This window comes from Marmota marmota, unplaced genomic scaffold, assembly GCF_001458135.2.
Source record: "Marmota marmota marmota unplaced genomic scaffold, marMar, whole genome shotgun sequence".
NCBI classification, from domain to species: domain Eukaryota; kingdom Metazoa; phylum Chordata; class Mammalia; order Rodentia; family Sciuridae; genus Marmota; species Marmota marmota.
The window spans coordinates 53611406-53632586 of NW_026000026.1; the positions used below are offsets into that span (position 1 = coordinate 53611406).

Consider the following 21181-nt stretch of genomic DNA (forward strand, 5'->3'; position numbering starts at 1 on the left):
GGAAGCATTAGTATATTCTATATGACTGAATCTGGGACTCTTGAGAATGCAATGGAATACTGTTAATAATTATGTCAGTTAAAAGGTATAAAACAAAAGCCCCCAGGTTAACTGGACTACATAGCTATCCTATTTTTTTTTAAATTTTTATTGTTGGTTGTTCAAAACATTACATAGTTCTTGATATATCATATTTCACACTTTGATTCAAGTGGGTTATGAACTCCCATTTTTACCCCGTATACAGATTGNTTAGGTCTTTAGGGAATAGACCGAATAGCTATCCTATTATAAATAAATTTCCCCAGGATCAAAAACAAAGAGGAACCTGAACACCAAACCATGAATACACATCAGAGATGGCAGGTACTCTCACAGCCAGTCCTGTGAAGATTGGAGGAAACATCTGTATATGCAGATATCTTTAGATATAAGTATATGTATATATCTGTGCATCCTGCCTTGTGCACAATACACACTAGTCATATTACTCTGCTTTACCCACTAGGAGAATAACTCTTTAGGAGCTTCACAAATCGTATTCTAATGATAAAATTGCTGGCAGGCCCTCTAACTTGAAAAAGTCCTTTTTTACACTTAGAATTCAGAATATATTTCAGTTTTAATAAATTGAATTTATTTTCTCAGATCTGGCTACATTATATCTGGTGTTCTCAATTAGTGAGAAATGTGAATCTTAGCTAGTAGTAAATTTCTAAATCTTTTCCCATCTACCAGACTTTTATGATTTCTACTACAATCTGGAAATGTGGTTCTCAGAACACCTGCAAACACCCTTCAGCACAGACACATCAGACTCATAGGGTAGGCTTCAAGAGATTCAGAGTATGGTACCCAGGATCTTCTAACTCTACTCAATGCAGGAATTTCCTTTTCCTTTTTTTACCTTTTTTTTTTTTTCACCTGGGAATTGAAGTCAGGGGCACTGAGTTACATACCCAATCCCCCCCCCCTTTTGAAAATTGAGATGGGATCTTATTAAGTTGCTGAAGCTGGCCTCAAACTTGTGATCCTCCTGCCTCAGCCTCTTAGAGTCCCTGGAAATACAGGTGTGCACCATCAGACCCAGCAATGCAGGGATTTTTAACACTGCTATAAACAGAATAACAAAAAGTTCCCCCAGTTCACCTGATTGATATTTAAATTTGATCCTAGCACGAGAAGCAATTGTCCTCAGTAGTAGATTAACTTGAACCTCTAGAGACTCCTTACCCCCCAAAAAAGAAGGTATGTCTGAGTCTTTATCCCTGATCCTTGTGACTGTGACCTCATTTAGAAATAAGGTCTTTGTTGATGTAATTAAGTTAAGAATCTTGGGATACAGTAATTCGGTATTTAGGGTGGATCCTAAATTCAACCATTGTGTCTTTATAAGAGAAAGGAGAGGGAGATGCAAGGCCCAGAGACACAGAGGGGAGGGCCACATGAAGGCAGAGGCAGAGACTGGAGTGATGCATCTATAAAAAGCCAAAGAATCCTGGAGCCACAAGAAGCTGCAAGTGAGGAGAATTCTCTCCAGTAGTTCTGAGAGGGTGTTTTTCCTTGCCACACCTTGATATTTTGACTCCTGGCTTCTAAAACATTGAGAGAAAAAAAAATTTATGTTGTTTTAGGTCTCCATGGGGTAATTTTTAAAAGCAGCTCTAGGGATACAATATATTCTTCACAATACAAATTTCAAGAAATCAAATTGTAGGGAATTGCTACATTGCTCTTATTTTTCTAAGAGTACAAATAACTATGTTAAAACATTACATTAAGAATCCAATACATGATAATATAGATGTCTCTGTCAAAAGGTATATCTCCTAAAAAGTACTACTTAATTAAAATATAAAAGGCATTTTTCTAATAATAACTGTACTTGACAATTACATAGGGTCAGGTAAAATGATAACCCAGATTTCAGATAAATCATATTTTAATATTTGTATTTTTCCAATATTATTTGAGACATGTTTATACATATATATGAAAGACAATGTATTATTTATCTCAATTGCAGATTTAACAAGGTATCCTATAGTTCTGATTTCTAAACCTGGAACCCTCAATTGGAATAGGGAAAACACACATCTCACTCAAAGTCACACAGCTAACAAAATGTGGAACTTGGCTTTGACCTCATGTGTGTCAGATTCCCAAGATCATGCACTTTGTGGTTCATCAGGCTGCCTAAAGAAGAGCTAGTAAAACCCAGGAAATGGTAGACTTATTTCAAGAAGCCATCTGGATATTCTGGAAAAGGGGTAACAAAAATATAAAAATGAGGGCAGCTGAGGCTGCCTCTGTATCTACTACATATGAAGGAGGATTCTGGAGGAACAAAGTCCAGCATTCCAGTGATAGTGGTAGAAGTGGAAATGAGTTTTTTCCTCCCATTCTCCTGTGCAAATGTGATATGAGGCATAGGGGACGCAGACATTTTTGTCTTGCTGGGTAGTAGATAAGGGCATTGACATAAAACAGAAGGGAGACCAGCAGAGTAGAGGCAAGGGAACAGTGGGATGGAAGGGGGAGAGAAAAAGAAAGTACTGGGGACTGAAAGGGAGAAAATTACATTCCATGCACACATGATTATGTCAAAATGGTCCAATATTATTAATAACCATGATACACTACTAAAATCATAATAGTAACTTTCAAAAATGTTTGAAATTCGAGGCCCTCCATCCCCAGCAATGCTTTGGTGGTCCACAGACCAAAGAATGGCCTTACGGAATCCTGCTGGATGACCATAAACAGACTCTCAGACTCCAGGAAAAAGTATTGTCGGGCAATAGAAAAGCAAATGGGAAGGGCACCTTTCCTGTGAAAAAGGAACATCAACATCAGTGGGATAAATGAAGAGTGTAGGATGTGCTAATTCTAATGGCTCTGCAAGGGTCTTATTCATTGTTTTCCAACCTGCACAGACCTCCCAGACACCATCAGTTTTAAAACTTCCAAAGGTTTTGTTGGTGGTGGTTTGTTTGTTTAGCCCCTGCCTCCCAAATGCTCCCAGGACCTGATGAACATTCCCTTGAACCTTCTCTCATATGTTCCTTTCCTTCTCCACTTCCATACTCATAATCCCAATTCAAGCACTCAAAACTGTATTCCCACATGACTGCAATGCTTTCTTCTAACTTTAAGTATCCATTTCCATCTAATTATCCTGCCAGCTATATGTATATAAATTCATGAATCTACAATGACCCAAAACCATCTATCCAATCAAATGTTTAACACAGTTATTCAGAAATGGGTCAAAGATGTTTACTCAACCCCAAAAGTAACTCAGGTTGCTTCCTCCCTGTAATTATCTCTTATTACCCTTACCCAATTAAAATTTCACAAATGCAAAAGTAAGGTAAACTGGTGAAACTGAATTAGAGTTAACCTTTTAACATTTTGTTGTATTCTTCATTCTTGCAAAGTAATATTTTCTCTCTTTTTGTTCTTTTTTCCCCCTCTCTCATTTTTTTTTCTTAAATACATGCCCCCGCCAAGTTTCCTGAAACTTGTTTCATATTTTTTTCAGTAATATCTATAGAGAATAATTTGAGATCCCAAATTGTGGAGAAACAGGGAATGTTGAAATGAGGTTATGCACACACCTTTCAAAAGATAGAGATGATACGGTTCAGATAAATTGTGTCTTATGATGGGAGTTTGCCTGATGTTCTCTTACGATTTTGTCGAGCTTTTGCATTTTGACAAGAATGCTACAGAAATGACGGGTGGTGCTTGGTGTACCTTATCAGGAGCTATGTGATGTCTGCATGTCTCGTTACTTCTGAATCACCTTTGATCACTTGGCTAAGGTGGTGTCTTCCACACTTCTCTAGAGTTAGTATTTTTGCTTTTGTAACTGATTCATATCTTGCAGAAAAATACTTCAAAATGCTGCAAATACTCTGTTTCACATCATAATTTTGCACAGATAACTTTAGCATTCATTGAAGATTTTTGCCTACAACGATTGTGATTTAGTGTTTGTTAAAAGCTGATTTCTATTTTCATCTTCCCTTCTTCACTCATACATTGAAATTCTACTATAAGGAAAAGCTGTACCTTCTCTCTCACTTATTATTTTATTCAATCATTTATTTATCAGTATGAAATCAGAGATATTTATTATATTCCACATGTTATACTACATTAGTACCATTATTTGTTTTGTTGCTGAAATTGTCCCAGTTTTGGACATTAGGAGTTTCTTTAAGTTGGCCCTATGCAATTTTGACATTCTGCCATCAACTTCAGAGCACTGCCTTAGTTCCTGGCAATGCAAGATGTTCCAGGCTCATCTTGTACTTTTCCTGCATCAGGTCTGAAATCAACCATTCCTCCAGGAGCCCTGATTACTGTATTAGGAAAATTCTACTTAGAAACAAATACCTAGGCCCTAGGTGTGTTACTATTTTATCATTAAACTTTTGTTATAGCTTCTGGGCCCTTTCAGCAAATAGATGTAGGAAACACACACACACACACACACACACACACACCTTTATCCATTTGTATTTATATCTATTTGAACACATATTAAAACCCATTAGTTCACATCATTACCTAATACCACAGGGATCATTCTAGACTTACCCATTTCCTTTTTTCCCCATATTTTTATTGGTGCATTATAATAATACAGAATAGTAGGATTCATTATTGCATATTCATATGTGCACACACTATACATAATTTGGTCAACATCTTCCCCAATACCTCCCTTTCCTTTCCATCCTCCCTCCTCCAGGTTCCATTTCTCTACTCTACTGGTCTCCCTTGTATTTTCATGAGCTCCTCATCACCTCCCAACACCCCGACCCCGGTTTTTTCTCTTGAGCTTCCACATATGAAAGAAAACATACAAGCCTTGATTTTCTGAGTTTTGCTTATTTCATTTAATATAACACTCTCAAGTTCCATCCATTTTCCTGCAAGTGACATTTCATTCCTCTTTATTAGCCTTCTCCTTTCCTGTATTTGTAACTACTTTCTCCAAGGTTTCTCACTACCTGGCTCTCATTCACTACAATCCATTTACTTATTTGCTGGCTCCTAGCATACACATTCATCTAATAATTGATAATAATGCTCTAGTACACAATATTTATGTTTATTGATTTTTAAGTTTTATAGCATATAACTCACTACTGTTTTACATCGTTTCTTAGATTAGTTATTTATTCAACACCTCCTGAGGTGTAGTTATTCTTATATTTCTTTCTGAGTTCCTCCATGCCCTATTGACTTTTACTAATCAATCTAGTGGTTATTTTAAGATGCTAACTATTGCCATAGTTAGAAATGTACAAGAACTATGGTTTACTCAGGGAACTATTACTCCTTCCTCACCCTTTTACCTTATTCGCATCCCCTATTCTTGTCACCTGATCTTACCCACATTCTGCATGTTATCAATTTTATTCATTTCTGATTTTTTTCCTGTTCTTTTTGTACAAATTAGAAGAAAACGCAAAATTTCTTATATCATTTTTCTTACATGAAATGATGCATATGTTGATATTCTTTTGAACATTTCCTAAGTAAACTTAATATATCTTCTACAATTTTCCTTATTAATTCCTAGAGATTTTTCCTTATTGTCTTTTACAGCTGCATGCTCATGTGGATGTACTACAGTTTATTAAACTTTGCCCCCATTAATGGCTATGTTTTAAAATTTTTATAATTATAAACAATTAATACATTGTAAAAGTATATATTTTAAATTACTGAGGGCTTATATAGGAATAAAATTTTTATCTCCAGTTCAGTGGTTTAATTCTGTTTTAAAAATACTATATTGAGAGCAGCTTGAAAACTAAAAAAAAATGTTATATGAAATAATGTTAATACTGTGCTAATAGCATTGTTTTCTTTTGGTAATCTAATTATAACTTATTTGAAATAGTTCAATCCAATAAACATTTCTCCTCACCTACTAGACCAGATGTTTAATTTTGAAATCTTTCCCATCGGTTCTAACATTTTCAATCATATCTTCATTCATTAAAAATATTCTAATTACTAAAAAGATTAAATTGTTTGTACTTGTTCAATATTGCTTGTATTTTGTTATAATGTAGTTTTCTACTATTAGTAGGACAAAAGGAACATTTGAAAAAGAAGTTCTAATTACTAATATTTACTTAAAATTAAAACTATTGTAGTTTCTAATCATAAAATAACCACTATTACATAAAAATATTTTATCCCCTTGGAGAGAGAAGACATAAATTTTAGACTATAGCCTGTTTTGTTTTGGGTTTTGTTTTTTGTTTTTGGTACCTGGGATTGAACCCAGGGGCCCTCAAGCATTGAGTCACATCCCCAGTCCTTCTTATATTTTAAGACAGGGTCTCACTAAGTTGCTTGGGGTCCCACTAAGTTCTGAGGCTATCTTTGAACTTGCGATCCTTCTGTCTCAGCCTCCTGAGCTGCTGGGATTACAGACATGCACCATGTCCAGCTAGACTATAGTCTTAATCTGGCTCCTCTATTCCCTAAGTATGGATATCTGTTAGGATAGAAGGAGTAAAACTGTATCATAGAATGTTATAATGACAAAATAGCATAGGTTTCCTTCCTCCTAGCAGGAGAAGTTTCACCAAAACTTTGCTTCCTGTGAGACAGGAAGCTTTCAGGGACCTACAGGTCTCTATCTCCTGCATGGCTGGTAATTAAAATTTATGAAGGATGCTACACAGTCTATTTGGGAATTTATCCCTGATCCTGCCTCTACCCTGGGTTTAGGAATCCCTCAGGTGCTCCAGCCTAGTTTATCAGGACACTATTTATGTTGTCCTCTGCCTCATCATGGCCTACAAAAAAACCTGTTCAATCCACCAAGTCCTGTTTAATCCTATTGCAAGGTCCAACTAAGTCTCAAATAGTTATTTTATGGAAAGCTCTAAAGTTTTGGTGAGATACTAGTCCTGGATTTTGTAATTTCAGTAGATTTAACTGGGTCTACTAAAAAGTAACTTCTGGTATAGCTTCAAATAGACACCTCACCTATGTAACCACCTGTTCCACTGATTATATACAAATAGAGTCTAACTTGTCAGCAGTGTGGTAAGGACCTTGCTGTCTGGGTCAAGTAGGTCATGGTTTGGAACCTGCATCAAAACCTCTTTCTCCATGGTCAGAGGAGTGAGGTAATATATCAAATTGCATCATTAAATCCAAACTTCTCAAAATTACAATATTACAGTTTTTATTCAAATTTAAGCAATCATAAAGGAAGCAATCTTTCTCACAAATACACAGAAAAAGCATCTAGGTGATATTGTTCTTATGTTCATACCTCCTCGATCTCGGGCAGCTAAACTTTGACCCCTTCTTAATGTAATGTCCAACTGGTACATTCCGGGATCAGCCAAAGGGACATCTGCATTACTGGTTCCAACAGTGTTTATTTTCTGGAAAACAAGAAATATACAAAATATTAAGTTTATTATCTTTGTTCTTTTTTCTTAATGGGAGACTATATGTAGCTTAAACCAAATTGTAAGAATTAGACAATAAAAAAATCAACTTGTGATTTCACACGGTAACATAATCACTCAGTTCTCTGAAGGTTTTGAAATTCATAAAATTCTTTAGACTTAAAATAAAAACATGGCCATTATAGAAATGTCCCATTTTAACTCATTATAACATATACAATATGAAAAACATTTCATATGGAAGACTACATAATTTATCTAAAAAGATTAACATAAGAATAGTCTCTAAAAGTAAAAATACATTAAATTATGAATGGAGAATAAAGATGTACAGAAGCTGATTTCCATATAACTGAAAATTAAAATTAAAATGATTTATTCAGGCGTCTTTGTTGACTCATTTACCTATGCAAAAGATCTCAGACTGATGGATTATACACTTCTATTTCAGCCCCAACATAAAATATGATATAATTGTATGGAAATAAATTCTCCTAGCATTTTGACAGTATTTGCAAGAAACAAATTCTCAATGGGGCTGAATATCTAATGCTCCTTTCTATGGAATTAAAGTGCACCAAGTTTTTTTTTAAAAAAAAAACCTTTGCAAGGCTACCTCTATAGAATATTTTTAGCAACAACACACTCTTAATAAGTCACTAGGCATTAAGTTGCAAAAACATTTGCAAGAGGAATAACAATAAGAAAACAACACAAAAGACATTCAGTAAAAATTTTAGAGGTCAAATCTTACATCTCTTCCATTTTGTATAGAGTAGGAAAGTTATTTTTCTTCCCATGTTTGATATTATTTTAAATTTTATGATTTTTTCTATTTAAAAAGAAATGTTATTTTGTTTTAAAATATGCATAGATAATAGTTTCGATCCTTTAATTCCATAATTCATATGAAATGCAACTATAAAGCAGTATTTTTCAAATTTTTATTGAGATATAATTCACATAAAGTAAATTCACCTTTCAAGTGAGGCATTATATTTTTTCTGAAGTTTCAGGACCAAGGTAAGAAGATTTCCTTTTGTAACAGTGATTATTTAAAATGAGAAGCAGCATAACTTTGATTGATAACCTGGAGTCATCATCTCTCCTCTGGTAACAATAAAGAATTCATTTTGCTCCTCATAGTCACCTTGTTTCTATAAATGACATCACCATTCCCTAATCACTCTGGCTAGAAATTGCTGAGCCATCTTTGAACTCCTTCATTTGCCTCCCACTCACATCCAAATAGCTGCCAAATACCATCCACCCCATTTCTGTGTTATATTTTACAACTGCCTTTTTCTGTGAATTCCTATTACCACTAGTTTGGATCACGCCTTGAAACAACAGAGAAATAAAAAGTAAATTTCAATCCAATTGTTCTAGTCCTGTAGTTACCAATTATTACTTTTGAAAGTTCTTTACAAACATATACACATACTAGTGTTTTAGTCAGCTTTTTGTCGCTGTGACCGAAACATCTGACAAACAAGTTTATGGAGGGGAAAGTTTACTCAGGGCTCCTGGTTTCAGAGATCTTAGTCCACAGATGACCAGCTTCACTGCTTTGGGCCCAAGATAAGACAGAACATCATGGCAGCAAAACAAAGCAGTCCAGGACATAGCTACCAAGAAGTAGAGAGAGTTCCACTCACCAGGGACAAAATATAAATCCCAAAGGCATGCCCCCAAGACCTACCTCTTCTAGCTATACCCTACCTACCTACAGTTACCACAGGATTAACTGCTGCTTAGGTTAAGGCTCTTATATAAGCATTTCACCTCTAAATTTTCTTGCATTGTCTCACACACGAGTTTTGGGGAGATACCTCTTACCTAAACTATAACACAAAGGTTTTTGTGTGGTTTGTGGTTAGGTTTTGGTTTTAATTTTTAACAAAGCTAATATTATATTATTTTCTCCATTTTAACAATTTATCTAAGAAAAATATCATGGCATTTTTCTACCCATAGATTGATCAGCTTCTCCCCCCACCTCTAATTTTCCAGCTTTAATGAGGCATAAATAACAAAATTGTGTGACTCTATGATATACAATGTGATGATGTGACATACATATATTTTGTGAGATGATTGTTATAATTTAGTAATTAACATATTTCTTACCTCATTTAGTTAATCTTTTTCATTTTGTTTTATTTTGTGGTGACAACATTAAACAAATTTCAAGTATAAAATTCAGTATTGTCACCATGCTATATACAGACATCATGCTATATATTGGGTTCCCTAAATTATTTATCTTATACTGAAAGTTTACATCTTTGAGCAATGTTTTTCCTTTTCCCTCATCCCCTAAGCCCTGGTAACCGCTTTTTGTTTTAGGAAAAGTATCTTCCCAGCGTGTCAATACTATAGTTTCTCTGTTATTTCCTATTGATGAGCAGTCATGTTAGTTTCAGTGTTTGCCACTAAAAGGACTAGTAATCTTATTTCTCTTATAGGATATTTTTTTCCCCCAAAAGTTTAAATCCTTGACACTCCTTTCAAAAATGTGTCAGAGTACCTATTTACAATAACTAATCCGCATATGATGTTACTAATTATTCTAACTTTTCAAGTTTTGTGAGCAAAACACATTATATACCTTTAAAACATATTTTCAGAGGTATGTTCAGGTATCTTGAAATCGGGGTAAAGGATAAAAGAGTGACAAATATTTATGGGCCATGCAGAAGACATCCATCTGGAAAGAGGAAGTCAACCAACGGCTTCTAAACAACTTCTCAAAGAACAGTTTGTATGAGAGTCTAATTCATAATCAAGATTTAAATTCAGATTCCTGGACAGTTGCTGACATGGACATTGTGTTCTAAGCAGTTTATTAGGTTCTTTTATACATATTGTTTCTGAGTAAACAAATCTATTAATGAATATTAATATTATATAGGCTTAGTACATTCTTTAAAAATGGAATGCAATCTGCAGAAAAAAAAAGTGATTTTCTACTCACCCCACCTTTAAAGACACAAAAGTTTGAATGCTCAGATATCTGTAACTTTTGTAGTCTTTGTTACACTATTCAGTGCTTCTGGAACTTTAGACTACATAATTTATAAAGTACTCTGTTTTATATTTTAAAATGTATACTATATGTTATCTGAGGTTAAGGAATTTTCATAGGTAATTTTAGTTACTTCAGAGTGTCCACTCCTGCCATTTTAGAATTTAACAGTTAAGACACAGTTTCACTGGCCATGTATTTATTGGCTATGTTCATTTTTTCTTTTACAGAAAATTCATCTTTTGGCTATGTTCATTTTCTTATTCATATCCTCTGCTCATTTTTCTATTATGCTGTCTTTTATATGGCATGTAGGAACAGTTTTAATATCATATATATTGCAAATATTTCCTTCTACCTTGTTTTCTGTCTTTGATCTTTGGTCTTTGGGCAGTTAAAGCTTTTTTTTTTTAATAACTTCTACATTCTTTTTCTAATTTGCTTTTCCCTTCCTCCCTCCCTTCCTTCCTTCTTGCCTTCCTTTTTTTTTATTTGCTTCTCATGATGCTGAGGATCAAACACAGGACCTTATACACACTAGGCGAGTGCTCTACCACTGAGCTTTATCCCCAGATCCTTTCTTCATTTCTTATCTTGACTAAAATTATTTTACTACATCATGAAAATATGTAGTCATTTTCTTGTATTTTTATAATTTTAATTTTATGCACATCTCTAAATCATCTTGATTATGAATTTATACAGTATATTTAAATATACTGTGTAAAACAGGAACTTAAGTATTTCTTCAAATGTTGGTTGGATTGAGAGTCAGCAGGTGTAATACTACCTATTAAAAAGCCATTTCCATTTACAATACAGCAAGTTCTCACAGGTATTTGGATATGCTCCTGAAATTCCTATAATTTACTTATTTTTGCATAAATACCATACCATTAATTACAATGACTTTTAAAGCAAATTTAAATATCTGTTAGAATATGTAGCTGCACATTTCTTGTTTTTAAAAAGTTGCCTGGTTATTGTTGCTTTTGTGGTTTTTGGTTTAGCTAGGCCAGAATCACAGATTGAATATCAATTCTGCCACTTATGATAAGTATATGTGAGTTCTTATTTTTCAAAAATGAAACAAATGAAAAGTAACAAGATTTTGATCTAAACTTCACTGAATTTCTATACTACTATGGAAAGGACTTATAGTTTCATAATACCAAATACTCCTCTCAAAGGAAAATATAACTTTCCATTTCCTCAGATCTTGTTTTATGATATTTAATAAAATGATATTATTTTCTTCATAGGTCTTATGTCTATCTGGCTAATTTTATTCTTGGGTTTCATTTTTATTGTAAATGAAGTAATTTTTTCAGTTCTATTTTGATCAGGAAATAATAGTATAATTATGACCTAATAATGTATAATTGACAAATATTATTTTGTATACTGACTTTGTCTACTATCACTTTGAGTTGTCTGTGTATAAAACTGTCTGTAATATAATTCCAGTTTGATTTGTATTATCTAATGCTTCAATTACTTATTTCTTTTTGTGTTTTCATCAAAGAGTATTTAAATAGAAGTAGTAAATTTCTGAATATTTGATTTTAATGTCTTTTAGTATTTCAGTATTAAACATGTTGCTTACCAAGCTTAAGCTTTTTCTTCTATTCTGATTTTACTTGGAATTTTAAAAAGTAACTTCTGAACCTTATCAAGCAATAGGTTTGGTGCTTCTATTAATAAGATCATAAGATATATGGAATTTTTGGATGATATATTTAACTGTTCTTTTTCCTTTTTATTAGTTCTTTTTAGTTATATATAAAAATAGGGTTCATTTTGACATAATTACAAAAGCATGGAATACAATTTGTTCTAATTCAAGCCGTAGTACTTCTTCTTTCCCTCCCCTCCTCCCTCCCCCTACTAATCTTTCTGCCATTTACCCATAGTCATTTTTTTAATCAATGTCTTATGGATGTACATAATGGTGAAATTCACTGTGGTAACTTAATACATGACATAGGAAGGTTCATTCCCTTGTCTTTTCCTATTTCATCCCTCCTCCCTTCCCTTCATTCTCCTCCATCTAGTCCATTGATCTTTCTTCTATTTTGATGGAATCCCCTGCATTTTCCTTTCCCTCTTTCTCCCTCTCTCTCCTTCACTTCCCTCCTTTATTCTGGACTAGCTTTTAGTTGGTAGATTTTTCTAACAGTGAATCATCTTCATATTTCTGGAGTAAACTTTACTTGGAGTTGTGAGTTAGTTTGCTGTGATGCACAGTCCTGATTGTGTTCAAAACCATCTACTGTACCCCAGCATACTTGAGAATATGTCTACTTCTCACTGAAGGATCCACAGCCCCCATTTTATACCTTAAACCTATTTTTCCAAACCAATCTTTGACTTTTCTCTTTCATATACTTTGGACCATTTTCCTTAATAGAATAGGACTTAAAATCAATCACTCCTGTCTTCATCATTCTCTCCACCAGGACTGCCCTCACCCTCTTGTTTTCTATGTCTTCCCACCAGTCTTCTAGTCTTCTTTCATGAACATTTAGTATCTTTATTTTCCATTGCCACATTATCTTCTGTTTTAGATTTTAAACTTTTAAAATCAGGGAACAGAGTAAGGATCAAATTGATTACAAATTGAATAGAGGCTACAAGAACAGATGTCTTTAATGACACATGATCTAGCTGAGTAGAAACCTACATGAGGATCTGTAACAAAGCTGATAAGCGATGGGCAGTTTTGTTCTCTCTCTTCTCCTAAGCTGTGCGTGACACAGAATCTGTGCTGGCACCTTCTTTCTGGAGGAACTCAAGTATACCCTTAGAATCCTTCTCTATAAAGCACTCTAGGCAGCTGTAGCCAAATCAAATTTGACATTTAAAATGAATGCTGTCTACTAAGAAGTTATAATAAAAGATAGACTGCAAGATGATGAAAGAATTAAATCATTTGGAGAACAGGAAAGATGCAAGTTATAATGGGAGAAGAATCTGAGGGGTACGATTTTGACAAGGGAGGATTTGCAAGACGAGAACATCAGGAAAAATCAACCTGATACAAGTGGTGAGTAGTTTCTAGAAAGTGCATCACTGAGTTGTATGAGAAATAAGATAGAAAAAGACTGACATACAGTGAGACCAGGCTAAGGAGAGTTTTAGCCTGTGGGCAACAGGAAACCATCACATGTTTTTGAAGAGAGAAAAAGTGTAAGCTGGCCTCCTGACAAGCATTTATTGTCTGTCCTTCATGTTTCATGCTCTGGGCTAAATGCTCAGATTTCAGAGATGAACAAAACCTGGCCTTTTTTTCCCCTGTAAAATAGATGAGAGTAGAGAAATCCCGTGGGCAAAGGAATTATTTAAAAGGTTTTGTAACAGTTTCTTTTAAGTCACAAGAACAGGATCTGATCGGCAGTTAGAGAAACAAAAGATGGATTCAAAAGAAATTCAATCAACTGAATTTGCCAACTGACAATATGTGGCAGAGGTAGGAAATGGAGGAATGTGTCATACAGAAGTTTGAGCTGACCTTTGAGAGAATGGTAATGCCAGTAGTAGAGAAAAGGGAGGATGACAAATTCCATGGTGTCATGACCCAAGAGTCCCCCAACCCTGTGAAAGAAGGATATCAAGAACCACCATGGTTCCAAGAAGCACATACATCAACAAGCTGCCTATGGAGAGATGCTACAGATATGTGTGTATTTGTGTGTGTGTGTGTGTGTGTTTTATATTATGTAGAATATCTTTTTTCAAAATGTTTATTAAGAAAGATGTCTCCAGTGCTAGCTCTGAAACATAGTTATTTGTCATTTCAAATATCTTGAATGACATTTCCAACTTGTTTGTACTGGTGTTTTTCTTTTGAAGCCAGGGAAATAGGCCCTTTACAGCATTTATCATAATTTCAAGGAGTTAGTCAATATGTCTTCTCAGCAGAAGACAGAGGCAACTACTGAGAGAGGGCTGTTGGAAGAAAACGGAAGCAGAGCAGGAGCAGGAGCCTGGGCCATGTCCTGCCACGCTGCAGCCCCTGAACATCCACAACCTGCTCAGAGTGTTTGGTGAGGTCAGGATCCTTGTCTTCCAGGCAGAGGACAGGTTCGAGAGAGGTAAGAAGGAGGCGGCACCAGCCTCCAGAAGAATAAAAGCAATCTAAGTACATCAAGGACTACACTGAGGGGCTGGGTGGAGTCCCGCAACAAGTGGGTGGCCAAACGGGTAGCAGCCAGTCTGTGCAACTCTCCCATGGGTGCTGGCAGGCACAGCCCTTTCCGTTATGACCTGTGGAACCTTTGCACTGTTTTCCTTGATCCCACCTCAGTGAACACCTTGCCTTTGAGTACCAGGTGTGACACCAGAGCTTGAGAGCAGAGGTTGCTCATACCAAGCAAGAGACTGACTTCCTATCTTTGGAGTTTAGAGCAGGGACAGTGCTTCCTTGTAGCTATGGAGACCCTACTCATCCAGAAGGCTGCTGGGTGTTTGCCCAGAGTCCCATGAAACAGGAGCTGAGGACCTGGAAAGCACTTGGCCAGGACGGTGTGAACAGGCTCACCTGGCTACAACCCAGACCAGGCCTGCTGCAACCAAGGGTTCTTTGCCAGAATCTTTGGAGTATCCCACCACCCTCGGAGAGTACAGAGGAACCCTCTCTGGTCAGGGACTCATGAGGGACAGGGAGGCCCTTTCACCTCCTATTCCTGCTCTGCTTCTGGTCTATCTCATGCTGGAATGACACATGACACCCAGGCAAACATTTTCAACTTGTTTCTGAGACGAGGAGTCTCTGGTGAAGTCTAGACACGGAAGTTTTGTGGGCCTTCCTCCGTCTTGTGCCCAATTCCTATAAGTGCCTGGCTTATGCACCTTATTCATATTAGCTTGATTATGACCACTACCGATGCCTGTTAGTCTTGTTTGACTTGGTTGCCTGTATCTTGTTTAGTTGGGTGCTCCTAAACAAAATGCTACTTTCTTGTCCCAGGAATGGCCTTTATTTGAACTCTGGTGGAAACGGCTGGTCCAGGCAGTCTTCTTCTGTTTACTGAGTACAGACAAGGGAACAATATCATTTTTATTTAGAAAAACAGATATAAGAGTTACTGGTTTAGAACTGAATTAGGGGTGAGAGTCATTTCAACTTTCACCTTGTGTTACATTCATTGACCTTCACTCCATCTCCTTGTCTCCGAGCCTCCATTCAATCTAGATCTTTGTGGGTTTTTTTCTATTTAATTCCTTAGCCCAGAGCATTTATCTAGTATATTTATTAAATTGCAGTGTGAGAAATAGTGATAATGGGTGAAAATGACCTTGGTGTTAAGAGTCTATAGAGGAGCTGGGGCTGTAGCTCAGTGGGAGAGCCCTTGCCTGGCATGTGTGAGGCACTGGGTTCAATTCTTAGCACTGCATATAAATAAATAAATAAAGGTCTATCAACAACTAAAAAAGATATAGTTTTTTTTTTAAAAAGAGTCTTATAGATCACTAGAATAAGATGGGCATCATGGTAGAAGCATATAAGGGATAGAGTCGGGGCCACGTGCTCTGGGTGTGGACCCCATTTGTTGTCACAGGCAGCAGGAAGGTCAGTCTTCACTAAGTCTCCCCAAGTCATTCCTAGAGGTGAACTGGAAAATGGCAGAGCAGAATAAGTTTGGACTGCTCCTGAAGTTCAAACTGCTTCATGGATGGAGTGTTAGGGCAAACCAATGTAAAGGGCAGAAGCTTGGAGGAAAGCTGGGAACCAAGATCCCTCAAGCGCTCTTATGTGTGTTGGGGCTGTGCAGGATTCACAAACACAAGCAGAGGAGCCCTGATTGCTTCAAAGAATCAGGGTGAGCCATCAAAATTAACTGAAAACTTGGGAGTCACAATGTATACACAGAAAATAATATAAGGAGTTAATGACCTCTGCAGTTATTTTTTATATATATTCTTACTAAACTGTAAAATCCATGAAGGCAGAGGCCATGACTGTAGTTTACATAGATGTAGCCCTGTCATATCCCTGGCAAAGAGGAGATGATCAGTACATATTTCTAAATGAACTAAGATGTTAATAATGGAAAAGAGTTTATTTTTTAATTCTTCTAGTTATTCTTTGCATTTTCAGAGGTCAATTAGAAAAAGAACAGTAATGGCAAAGGAATGATTGTCTAGAGGAATCCCAGGCAGTAAATGCTTGGGTGGGGGGAGGACACCTGGGCATCTAAGAGCCTTTCATGCCTAACCTCTTCATATCCCTTGCTTTTTATTTAATCTGGTTTATGGTCTCAGACATTCCCAAATCAGAGTTTTACATGTAGATGCCTTTGATTAGTGATGCTACAACACAGATAATAAGAACAGTCTCTTTTGTAGACATAAATGCTACCTTAGTCTTGGTTACTTAAAAAGGAAAAAGGTTTATTTTGACTAACAGTTTTGGTGGCTGGGAAGATATTGGCATTTGCTTGGCTTTGGGTGAGAGTCAACTTGCTTTGCAACAATGTAGTATCTCAGGAACCAATCTAATCCCATGAGAATGAGAATTCACTTTTACAAGGAAAGCATTGATTCCTGTTAAAGAGCACACTTCCCAACTTCCCTAAATTGGTAACTAAATTTCAACATTTGTAGGGACAAAACAAATCCAAGCCATAGCACTAACTCTCTTAATAAGTTTTTCATGTTACTCAAATCAAAACTAACCTCTCCTTTCCTGTTCCTTTTCTCTCCCTAACCCCTCTTTTCTGGGTTTCTAGCATAGATTTCTGGATTACAAATGATGCATCAGGTAAACATTTAGAGATTTGAGAGATAAACTAGAGGAAACACCAGGTGCTCTCTGAAATTAATTACTCTTCTTTAGTTCTTGAGTGGATCTGTCTCTAATCTAGCTGTTTCTTAGCATTCTAATTTTGAATATGTTGGAGAAAATATAGGTTTGCTCACTCAGTGTATATTCCCAATCCCATTCAGCTTTAGTTTTTATGTGTTAAAGAGGCTGGAAAACTATGAACTACACTTCCCAGTTCTCTTTGTAGATAGGATTTTGCTTAGGTTCTTCAGTTACATGAAACTTGGAGGTAGAAGTGAGCACTATGGCAGCCTGAAAAGCTTGGTATAAGAACCATCTGGTTCTTCTAGAGAAGCTATGGCAAATTTTGGTGACTAGTCCCTGGTATCATAAGTACCACACACTAGGCAGAAGTAGCAAAGGTATAATGTGGTTGGTATATTTCCAGACCTCTTTAGTATCCAACACCAGTTCTCTTGACCTGCCTTCCTGTTTAAATTATCTGGAAGAGATTCTGTGTTCTGTAAACTAGAACCCTCCTCAGATCAATGACAAGTAATAGAAATAGATGCAGGTAAGAGATCTTCAGGGAGGCAGTGATCTGGATTATCCAATAATACTAGAGGTTGGGACACAAGAAATGCCATGAGTTAGCAAAGTAGGTAATTAATTACCTGGGAATGAAGAGCTTTAGTAATGGCTAGACCTTGTAGACCAATGACTGCTGTGATAGAACATTATGAAGGGTATAGGATATGGGGAAAAGGTCTGTTTCTAACAGGCCTGAAAGTTTAAAGAGAAATGATAAGTTCAAAACCTTTAATTCAGAGCTGTTGACAATTGCATGATATAAGCATGTATAAACAAAACTGTCCCAGGTAAAATGGGATGTTTGTTACTTAATAAGTTAGTCTTCATAGGAACCAGGAGGAGAGGATAACTGGGGTTTGAATTTGAGCAAATTATGTAATATGTATTTATGAATATGTTAAAATTAACCCCACAATCATATAAGACTATAATGCACTAATAATGCACTAGTAAAAAATAAATTAGCCTTCAGTTAAGCAGAAAGCAGAAACATCCAAATTATAGACATGATTCTGATCATATCAAAGCTTACTATTGTTTGTTTTAGAACGGAAGTACAACCCTGGGTTTAATTCTGAGATTTTGATTTTCCAATTTTCTATACCAAACAAAACAAGCTTGTCAATACTCAGGCCCAACAAATGACAACATTTGCTGCTGTTGGATAAAGTACAAAATCCAGTGCTCCAGGAATGTCTTTCCTGGGACTCCCACGACCCTGATTACTCACCCGCGGCTGGTCCGCTAAATTGATTGTTCTGTGAGGCATTGCTTCATGATTGCTGATAACCTTTCCACCCACACATACAATTAATAAAATAACCTGAGTCAAAGCAAGAGAAATTCTGTTTTCTTAATCCTTATGTACGTGGCACACTCCCTTTTCAAATCGGACCAAGAACCCAGCCTCTGTGGTACGAGATACAGATCCCACGGTGGGAATACAGGTATCAGATCAAGTACAGAACTTCACCCCTGTACCATCCGCTGTGCCCCTTTGTTTCTAATCTTAAAGGTGCAGTACTAGAGACCTCATGAAGGATCATTTTAATTATGAAATAAAATGTGTCAAAATGCTTAGTAAACATAAAAAATTATTTAGATATAAGTATCTATTCAGGGACAGGTGATGAGAAGAGTTATTATAAGATAAAGGAAATATTACAAGCATCAAGGACAAAGGCCTGGATATAAAGCCTAACTATGCTGTTAAACTGCTGTAAGGCTGAGGGAGATTTTTGAGGTCTAGGGGCCTTGTTTCCTCCTCTTTAAAATTATAGAATTGCGAAAAGTGAAAGAAATAATGTAATTGAAAGTGCTTAGCAAAGAGACAATTTACAAAGTAGATTCTTCCTGCTTTTTGCAAATTATAATATGTATTATGCATATGTACTGGGAGTGTTTATCAATGGTCAACCAGAAATTAGAAACAAGCTAGCAGATCTTCCTTGGGTTATGTTTGGGGACTTTTGTACTCTTTTATTACTTAATGATTGCTATCTTTACTATTTCACCAAAATAATATTCATTAGACCTGAGAGCAAGATAAATTTTATTTGTATTAACTCTTCTGACCTTTCTATCTTTTGATGAGTCCTCAAACATATTCGTTCTTCCTTAAAGAAAACCAAATTTCATCAAAAAGCAGAGTTAACAGCAAACAGAACAACTCCAAAAGATTTAAACTTATCAAAAATAGGCATCCTGTACTAACTTAGTGATTGATGTTACCTGGCTTGCCACATATGCTTCTGATAATAAATGTTTCAATTAATCAAGATTAGTTCTGTTATTTCCAAAATTTGGGCAATACACATAGGAAACACTTAGTTTCAAAGGATTTAAATTTTTGAAATTATAACAATCTCAGAGAGAGAAACTTATGTAACAAATATTTTACTTGAATTTTGAATTTTGCTAGAAAAACACATTCACGTCTATGCATTCACAGCTAGAAAGCTGTCACCATAGATACCCTGAACTCATCAGATTTTATGAAGACCCATCAAAGAAACCTGCTTATAGATTTAATTGCATACCTTTACTTTTGAGGGAAAAATATATAGTGTATCTCCTTTTTTTCAGTGAATTACAAAGTGCTTTTTATCTGTGTTTCTGTTTTAGAAACTTATTGTTTATTTTAAAATCAACTCCAGGAAAACCCAAAGAACCAAAGTAATATTTTGGTAGTTCTAAAAGCACTGATATGATTCATATGGAACATTTTTATTGACATGGGCAAATGCTTAGGGTTAAAAAATAGTGAGGTGAAAAATCAGATGCAAAACTGCGTACAGATGATATATGGATACTAACCCACAACAGGGAAGGGGAAAATTAGAAATTCATTGGACTAAACAAAGGGGAATGAAGGGAAGGGAGGAGGGATGGGAATAAGAAAGACAGAAGAATGAATCAGACATATCTTTTCTATCTGCATATATGAATACACGACCAATGTAACTCCACAAACATGCACAATCACAATAATGGGATCCTAATTTGAACAAGATATACTTATTCTATGTATGTAAAATATTTCAAAATATACTGTACTACAATGTAAAAAAGAAAGAAAAAAAGACAGAGAGAGAGAGAGAGAGAGAGAGAGAGAAAGAAAGAAAGAAAGAAAGAAAGAAAGAAAGAAAGAAAGAAAGAAAAAAGAAAGAAAGAAAAGAGTAACCAATAACCCCTGTAAAGAAACAGCAGACTGGGAAATGGCTGCTCAGACTGAAAAACAGCTATTCCTACTTGAAGCACTTTCTACTTCACAAAAAATTTCACATGTCAGAATTCTGGAATAGAGTTAGGTAGGTAAGCCCTCAAAAATTTTTCTTGATGAAGTATTTCATTTGTTCTGCATGTAGAAAAAGTTAAGTAATTCAGTACTGATGATTAATAATGCAAGAATTACACTGAGGTTAGTTTATGGAAAAAGGTCACTGTGAGACAATATATATGGCTATTGATAAATGACACATAATCCTACTTACTCTACTCATGCTGTTTCAGAATATTATAGATTTTTACCTTGTTTTCAGAAAACAGTAAAACAACAAGAAGTTTTAAGAATATATTCTCAACTCTTTGTTTTCAAATGATGACTTCATTGAAGATTGACAATATTAAAAATGTAAAATGCTCTTCCTCCCTGCTCTGTTCTTAGTTGCTCTCATTATATCAAAGAAGACATTTGGCATTTGTTTTTTAGGGATTGGCTAGCTTCACTTAGCATAATCTGCTCTAATTCCATCCATTTCCCTGCAAATTCCATGATTTTGTCATTTTTTAGTGCTGCGTAATACTCCATTGTGTATAAATGCCACATTTTTTTTT

General features: G+C 35.6%; 1 protein-coding gene and 1 pseudogene across 18 annotated transcripts in view; one reads left to right on the forward strand and one right to left on the reverse strand.

Annotated features, from left to right (window-relative positions):
- Nucleotides 1-21181, reverse strand: part of Mctp1 (multiple C2 and transmembrane domain containing 1) — a 367854-nt gene that overhangs the window by 278140 nt on the left and 68533 nt on the right. For all 18 annotated transcript variants that reach the window (XM_015483699.2, XM_048811432.1, XM_048811442.1 and 15 more), the window contains exon 2: nt 7319-7433. In XM_015483699.2, coding sequence (XP_015339185.1) covers nt 7319-7379 — 61 coding nt within the window. In that variant the 5' untranslated portion in view covers nt 7380-7433. The remainder of the gene's footprint in view (nt 1-7318; nt 7434-21181) is intronic.
- LOC125619203 lies at nt 13965-15556 on the forward strand (annotated as a pseudogene).